Source organism: Cicer arietinum, chromosome 3 (genome assembly GCF_000331145.2).
Source record: "Cicer arietinum cultivar CDC Frontier isolate Library 1 chromosome 3, Cicar.CDCFrontier_v2.0, whole genome shotgun sequence".
Classification (NCBI taxonomy): Eukaryota; Viridiplantae; Streptophyta; class Magnoliopsida; order Fabales; family Fabaceae; genus Cicer; species Cicer arietinum.
In genome coordinates this window covers 74,375,092-74,383,704 of record NC_021162.2, presented here as the reverse complement: position 1 = coordinate 74,383,704, position 8,613 = coordinate 74,375,092, and the positions used below count along the sequence as shown (strand labels likewise).

The following is an 8,613-nucleotide window of genomic DNA, read 5'->3' as shown; positions in this document are numbered from 1 at the left end:
ATAGTCTATTTAAAGATATATCTTATTGCTTATTTAAAAATACTAAAATAAAATAAATTTTAAATTTGCTAACATGTGATACCAAATTTTCATCGAGATTAAACCTTAAGAGTAGATAGACTAAGTTTAACCTACCTTATTTCAACCCCTAATCCTATTCTATTACTTACCTCAATTTTTCATGCCTCCCAATTTAAGCGGAATGAGATGGGATGACTTACTGATTCAATTTTAAAATTTTCAAATGACTAAATTATCCCTGTGATAATTTCTATTGGTGATGCAATAAAACAATATCCGGTACTCTATCAAGTTTTCCCTCTTCAACCTTTTCTTCATCGCATCGAACGTTGTAAATTACATCAGTATTTTGCTCCAAAATTTAAACATATATTTTAAGAGACTTATCTGCAACTCTGGTTTTTGTTATTGATATATTAGCAACTTGCGTTTTAATTTTCGACAAGTTCTTTCTTATATTTAATATTAATAGTTAATTGTCGCGATATATACTACTGCAGAATAAGTAAAAGTCATCCAATACAGTAAGGGAAAAAGACTAGTAGTTTATTATATTTGGTGGTGTATCAACGATAAGCTCCAATTCAACAATATATCAGTTATTATAATTTGTGAATAAGGGTAAAAAAGATATATCGAATATATAATGAAATAGAAATTCTGTTCCCTTCTATATTACAGTCCCCAAACAATAAAATGATATATTTATTCAGTTCCGTTTAACTATACTCCATTCCCCAAACAACGACCAACATTACGTTAGTTTGAAATGGAACTGAACTAAAATATCTTGAGTAGGGTCTCTATCATTTAACCTAGATTGGAATGCAAGTAATCTAGTTGCAGAAAAGGTTTTCCATTAAGAGGAAGAAAAAAAAAAGACATCATGTGCACCATGTAGAAGATAAATTGTATAAAGTGAAATGTGCACTATATCTTGTAGAAGATTAAAATATATATAACCATTTATGACCTGTATACTAAACTGGAGCAGAGACACATATACATCCAATTAAAATGTGAAAAAATAACAGCGATATAATCTTCACATGTTTTCTTACCTATTATAGATAGATTCATAATCTATACTGTCAAATAATGGAACCTCTTTAGGTGTCATAAACAGGGATTTTGTGGAAAAGAAAAGATCTTCAAGCTGTTTGAAAGAACGTTCTTGATAGTGAACTTATGTTTCTTGAATTTCACTTCAATCTGTTTAAACAAATTGCAACATGAAATGCACTCCATTAGCCACATCATATAGCATAAGCCCTATTCTACCTCCAACCCAACTTCCCAATTGACTTCCAACAAGATAACCAAATCTTCCAAGCCTTTGCTCCCCCATGAAGCCACCACTATAAGTTCCAAACAAAGTACCAGTTCCCCTAAGGAACCCCTCTGTAAAGGTACCACCATAGTAAACAGCTTCAAAAAAGTCCCATCCGGAAGAGATGACGGGACCTACAATGCGCTTGGCCTTACGAGAAGCCAATTTCGCCGCTTTTGCACCTTCTTTCTGAGCATACTTTTCTGATTGAGTTGATGACATACCCTGTGAAGCAGCATCAATAAGAGCAGACTGGATTGCAATATGCCTTGCTTGTTCAACATGGGCAGATCTAATATTGTTAACATAGAACTTCACACTTTCCTTGACACCACATGCTAAAGTTCCAGTGCCTGCATCAAAGCAATTTAAGAATGTAAACTTCCCACTCTTGGATGACGCATTCTCGCCGACAAGCTCCCTGCATTTTTCAGCTGAAAGGAGAAACAGTGTGTGAGCATAAGCAGAAATTATAATTTTGAAGGGCTTCCATAGTCAAAGATGAAAACCTAAAGCTAGGGAAACCACTGTAGTTAACATTTGATGGAAGGAACAGAAGTTGTGTAACTAATTATCATATCATCATAAAACATTAACTCACACAACAAACTCAAAGCAATCCGTAGAATCCATGACAGCAATCAAATATTTTAGTTTTAAAATTAGTAAGGCGTTGTCACAAGAAATGAAAACATCAAATATTTTCACAAAGTAAATGGTTCCTTGGGAGACTAAAACGATTGTTTACCCCAATCCATCCTAGAAAAGAAAGAAAGATTCATCTTTCATGTCCTAAATTAGTGCCAACTCTTGGTGTTATACAATGGATTTTAAGTTGAATTTAATTTATATACACTATAAGAGTAAATAATTTTTAGATCGTGGTAAGGTAACCGTTCATTAAGAATGTTTGACTTTATTCACAAGTACTTCACACAAATAAAACGAACCTGATTAGGAAAACTCACCCAAATTACTGTCATTAATTGACACAAGAAAACCAATATAAAGATGAGATAATAATAATTGAACAGGACGTGAATGATCCAAATTTGTTAATGAATTAAATAAGCAGGAGTTAAATTAGGTACCTGTGATACTAAGAACAATGATGGTAGCGACAAATACAAGAAACCGAACTCTCTTCTTCTGGAAATCCATGGCATGGCAGAAACAGTTAAACGGAGCATAACACAATTAATATTAACAATTATAAGTTTTAATTAAAGAATCACCGAATGCTTTCTGCATGAGGGAAGAATCGTAACTACAAATCGTTGGTGTGAGGTTCAGGCGATCCCCTTGCCAGAAAGGGAGAGAGAAAAATGGGCCGAGCAATCACCATGCTTTCATAATGGCCCATCGTAAATGGGTATGGGCTGCAATTTATAAGTTACAATAGGCAGTGCGTTTACACTGGGGGTTTGGAAATAATAATTTGGAAACTTTTCTCCAAAATGGAGTTATGTACCCTCCTCAGCTACAATGCAATATCTGGGTTACGATTCTTTTCCCCAAAGAATAATTTCATAAGGGTTGTTTGGAGGGGAGAGAATGCCTTGTTTTTCTTTTTAAGATTAAGCAACTTATAAAATACTTCTAAGAGTAATTGAATTGCTATAAGACATAAACCATATTACTTTTTTAAATTTTTTTAAATAAAAATGTATATTAAAATGTAAGAATAAGTTAAAATATAAACCATAAGGAGGTTAGGCTTAATCAGATTTATATTGTCTTTTTCTCTAAGAATATGAGTCAGCTTCGCTCATAAAAGCAAATTACATATAATTATCCGTTCCCATTATACCTTGAGCAAGGTTAGCAAAGCCGTCCACAAGTACAGCTCGTACCATTTATCAGAACAAACAAAAATCAAAATGCCAAATGCAATCTAGAGTTTATATTATACAAATGAATCTTAAAGCCCAAGAATAATGTGGGGCAACAACATAGGTATTGGTAAGTTATTTGGACAGCGCAATCCAATTATAACAATGCTTTTGAGCCTCCTGCTTCCACAATCAATTGTAGATAATCATTATTTATGACTGCGAAAATACCGATGGGAAGCCACGTAACATGTATACTTGTACTCCACTAGACCTTGATGAAGAAGGACATCAACTGAAGGACAGTGGAAGCCACCAGCGCATAGTCGTTCGAAATGCCAAACACATCCATTTCAGCACAAAAACATGCCCTGTAGCTGATTGATTTAAGCATCATCTTCATTTTTATCCAAAGAAGCTGATAGATAGCTCATGATGAAACCGTCTAGATCTCCCTCGAGGACAGAGTCAGGATCTGAAACCTCGTAGTTAGTTCTGAGATCTTTCACCATACGGTAAGGCTGTATCATCATAGATAAAATAGTTAATGTAACACTCACATCATCAAAATCTACCAAGAAAAGAGGAGAAATGTACAATCTCAAACCTACATGGAGCACATAACTACGAATCTGACTACCCCAGGTTATGTCAGTTAGAGATTGTGTATGCTGTGCATTCAACTGCGCCTGGCGTGTTATTTCTAGCTGGTCTAATCTTGACTGAAGAACAGCCATTGCCGAAGCCTTATTCGAATGTTGTGACCTGTTTCAAAATTAACCAAACTCAAAGTTTAAGAACATGAAAACCAATGCATGAATATGTACACATATTTCATACCTTTCATTCTGACAAGTTGCAATAACTCCTGTAGGGATATGAATTATTCTTACAGCACTCTCAGTAGTATTAGCATGCTGTCCACCAGGACCACCAGAACGAAATCGTTCAATTCGAAGATCAGATTCATTAATTTGTACACGGGAAGATTCACCGCCAAGGATTGGAATGACAGCTACAGCAGCAAATGAAGTATGCCGGCGTTTATTACTGTCAAACGGTGATATGCGCACCAGCCTGTGCACCCCTATTTCTGCTTTGGCATATCCAAATGCAAATTCACCATCTACTTTGATTGTAGCTCGCTGAAAAAATAAATTGTTTTTTGTTCAGAAACAATGGGAAGCATCACATAGGCCTAGAGTATGTTAAACTAGAGGTCTCACCCAAATGGAAACAAAATCCACTCAGTAAATTGCTCGATGCTTAAATGCAAATTTAACAACTTTGTATGTAGTAAACCAAGCATATGAGCTATTTGGAAAAATGTAAAATAGACTTAAGTGACACATGGAGGATGGTAAGAAGAAGAACCTTGATTCCAATCTCACCAGCCATTTCCTCCATTACAGTAACTTTATATCCACGTTTCTGGGCCCATAATTTATACATCTGCATGATCATTGCAGCCCAGTCCATGCTCTCAGTTCCCCCAGCCCCAGCCTGAACCTATATTAATAAATAATGAAGCAAGCAGTGTCAAATGTCAATAGGTGCACACGTACATAACCACAGATCATATGTTCACTGTCCTATTAATGCTGGACGAGGCAAAAAAAAAAAGTTGCAAGATATTCTTGTAAGAAGCATGCAAAAAATTCTAAGACCTAGATTGGGGTTATGGATATAGTAGCAACTTTTAAATATCTATTATGACTACAACCTCAATGTAGCAAGAACAAGAATCTTGCTCCTCAGCCAGCAATGCTTCTAGCTCTTTCTCTTCTGCATTTCTTCTCATGTTAAGCAATGCTTTGGTTGATTCCTGAAAAGGAAGACATTTTCTGGATGAATATGAGTCGGCATATATCAGTAAGAAAGGACCTATCTAACACAACAAACATTGAAAGAGAGTAAAGTACAATAAAACACACTTTCCATATTTAGGTCAGCACTCTGCATGACACAATGCTGAGCTCTATCTATTACTAACAAACATTTCAATATATGTTTAAATAATCCATTATCTTTTTAAACTTTCTTACAATGACAATAAAATTTATTACCATGTCCTCACTCCTCACTAGCTAGCTCTATTGTTCAGTAGTATTACTCTCAACTTCTTCATACTACTTCATAATTTTATGCTGAATTACAAGGTGATGAGTTAGATTATTAAAGGTCTGTTTAGATTGACTTATTTGAACTTATCTACTGGCATAAACACTTATGAGACTGTTTGGGATAGCTTATGGAAACAACTTATACATGTTCATAAGTTCTTTTTAGTTTATTTTCACACACTCTTCTTGATAGTTTATGAAAACAACTTATAACTTAAATCAGAACAATTTGACTTTATTTTATTTTTTGTTAAAAAAATAGCTTATTCGTAAGCATGGTAAGTGTTTATGCTATAAGGGCTTAATTAAGTTGTTTACCTAAACAGGGCCTAACTACAACACTCTTTTCTACTTAATTAAAACCCTATTGTGAAAAAACAAAACAGATCAATACATGCCTAGGTGATGAAGGGAGTCCCCACCAATTCCAACTCTGCATCATTCTCTTCACGAGCAAGCTTTATCATTTCAATATGCTCGATCAACTCTCTCTCCAATGCATTCACCTCTTTCACTTTTCCAAGTAGCGAACCGTGCTCCCGGTTTATTTTACCTGCATTTACAGGATCATCCCAAAGATCTGCCTTATTCACCTGAACTGATAACATATCCAACCTAACCTTCAATTTCTTCCACTGCCACATCATAAACACATCAAATCAAATTTCGAAACTAAAACAAACATAAACTGTAATTAACAAGTTAATTAACCGTAATCATGCTTAGTTAATTGAAGGTTTAAATTACCTGTAACCGTCGTTTGATTAAATGAATAGATTGAGCTACTGCAGTGGCGTGACTCTTCCAATCGCTATCGTTTTCATCGAGAATGGGCCAATTGTTGGATAGAATTGCTTGGACCGTGAGCTCATCAGAAGTTGAGTGTTCGGTGGATTCGGGCTGAGAGGCCCAAAAGCGAGCCTGCGTGGGAGATAGTTCATTAGAGTAACCGCTTCTTGAAAGGCGCGTGGAAGAGAACCAAGGAGTGGTGTTGTGGGGAAAGGAATGTGATAAGTGGCGACAGTGAAACAAAGTTGGTGAAGTAGTTATGTGATGCGATTCGTACGAGTTTTTTATAATTTTGCATAGAAACGTGGTAATCGTAGGTGATCTTCGTGGGAAATTGAGCATACTGTGTGTCTAGTGAAGACTAGGAAGAAAATGATTCTGTTCTATGAAGAAGAAAATAGAGAACTTCAAGTTTCTGTTCTCGGGTTTTTTATTTTTAATTATTTGAGTTATTGAAAATTATAAGTAGAATGTGATGCTTATTGGGTGTAGCAAACAAGCTCCAAGGAGTCCAAATACTCTTCCTAATGGGCCTGGCCCGTTTTATATTTTATCCATATTTTGAGAAACTTCTTTTTTCACCTCACATGTGTACACTTTTTAGAAATGATATATTGAAGAGAAAAGTACCACTTTACATTTTTTATAGCGATAACTCGTGAGATACTTCTACATAAACTTACGTGATAATCGCTTTTGCCTTTAGGTACGCATTAGGGGTATACGTGGGTTAAGTTGGGCTGATTTCGACAAAATTCGATATCCAATTTAATGGATTTATCTTTGGGTTAGGTTAAGTTTTAAACTCGTATTTTTTTCATTTAACCCGAACTGAACCGACCTGATTAAGAACGGGTTGGGTTGATAGATTATACATAAATAATAACCTATTTTTTATTTTATGGGAAAATATATTGAACGAAAATATATTTAATACTTGAATGTCTCAAAAACTATAAAATTTCAATCACATAATTCAATTCTTTAAAAAAAATCATCACCCTCTCACAAAAAAAAATCCAACAATCTTCAAATACATAAATAAATCCAACAACAGTAAATCAATAAAATATAAAAATTAATCAATTCTAAGCAATGTCAACTTCAAATACAAGCACTTAACAAGTTCCTCAAAGTATGGAAGGAAACAATTGAGAATCTGCAAAAACAAATATTAATAATAAAAGTGAGGAGATAAAAAGGAAAAAATAATAAATAAGTAAAATATGCATTAAACAAAGCAATAACAAATACTTTAAGATGTACTAGTGATTGTATTAAGCTCAGCACCAGTCACCCCAACATCAATTGAAACTGATTCAGACAACTCTGAAATTTTAAATACAACACACAATCTCGTTAGCCGACACCCCAACGTCAATTAAATAGTATTTAACTACAAAAATTGTATTTAATAAATGTAAAATTTTTAAACTAAATTCATTATAAACATAACCATAAGCTTTCCGATAGTACCTTTATTAATGCAAAACTATAACAAAATATAATATTAAAATAAATAGTATTTAACTCAAATATTAAAATGCTCTTTTAAAATTTAAAAAAACTATATAACTAGTTGCCGGTTCACGTTTACGGATCGACGAGTTCAAATTATTAAACTTATTATCCGAATCAAATATAGGTCGGTTTCAACGTATTGGGTTGGGTCGGACCCATAATTGACCGAATACGGATAAAAATCGAGTTGAGTTGAGTTGGATGATCGGGTTGACGGGTCGACTTGCACCCATGTACACCCCTTACGCATTATTATCTATTCTAATACCTATGACCAAATTTTACTATGTTTATTTTTTCTATTGCAACTTTCATTTAAACTATTTTATTTATAATTATGATTCTATGTTTAATTAAATAATTGATTTTTTAAAATACTTACATCAAAACTATATATAAAGAAAATATCAAATTTTGATGTGATTTTTCTTCAAATTATGCCCATTATTTAAATTATTTATTTTACAATTTTATCATTCTTTATTCAATTAAATAATTTCAATAAAAAAATTAATTAAATAAAGATATTAAAAGAAAATTATATCAATATCTATATATAATAAATTAGTTTAATTACAGTTTTAATCATCTTATTTGTATTAATCTGACGGTTTTGATCTCTCGTTTTAAGTTTTTAACTATAAAATGACGACATAACATAGTTTATATGATACAATGATGTGAAATGATTAATACTTATGAAATCGTAATAAAATCTTCTAAAATATATCAATCTATCATTTTTAAGTTCAAAAATATAAAAAATTGATCGAAACTATTGACTTTTTAAATAAAGAAATCAATTTTCGTGAATTGATGAAAATATAATTATCAAAACTGCAATTAAACCAAAAAAATATTAAAATTTGATGCATCTTTACTTTTTTCTTTCAATTATATCTTTCATTTTAACTATTTTATTTATAATTCCATAAATCCTTATTAATTAAATTAATTAATACTTTCAGAATCATATAAAATTTTGTAACTTTTATTG

The 8,613-nt window shown here is 32.9% G+C and overlaps 2 protein-coding genes across 2 annotated transcripts; both read right to left on the bottom strand.

The window, feature by feature from the left end:
• Positions 1-930: 930 nt before the first annotated feature.
• On the bottom strand, positions 931-2,718 carry LOC101510029 (uncharacterized). The gene is made up of 2 exons (XM_004494486.4): positions 2,443-2,718; positions 931-1,785 (listed from the first exon to the last, which is right to left on the bottom strand). The coding sequence occupies exons 1-2, from the start codon at positions 2,510-2,512 to the stop codon at positions 1,238-1,240; spliced, it is 618 nt and encodes a 205-aa protein (XP_004494543.1). The 5' UTR covers positions 2,513-2,718; the 3' UTR covers positions 931-1,237.
• A 322-nt stretch (positions 2,719-3,040) lies between these two features.
• LOC101509710 (peptide chain release factor PrfB2, chloroplastic) lies at positions 3,041-6,538 on the bottom strand. Its single transcript, XM_004494485.4, has 7 exons — positions 6,054-6,538; positions 5,729-5,941; positions 4,907-5,008; positions 4,558-4,692; positions 4,024-4,328; positions 3,795-3,948; positions 3,041-3,704 (listed from the first exon to the last, which is right to left on the bottom strand). The coding sequence occupies exons 1-7, from the start codon at positions 6,435-6,437 to the stop codon at positions 3,570-3,572; spliced, it is 1,428 nt and encodes a 475-aa protein (XP_004494542.1). The 5' UTR covers positions 6,438-6,538; the 3' UTR covers positions 3,041-3,569.
• Between the last annotated feature and the right edge of the window lie 2,075 nt (positions 6,539-8,613).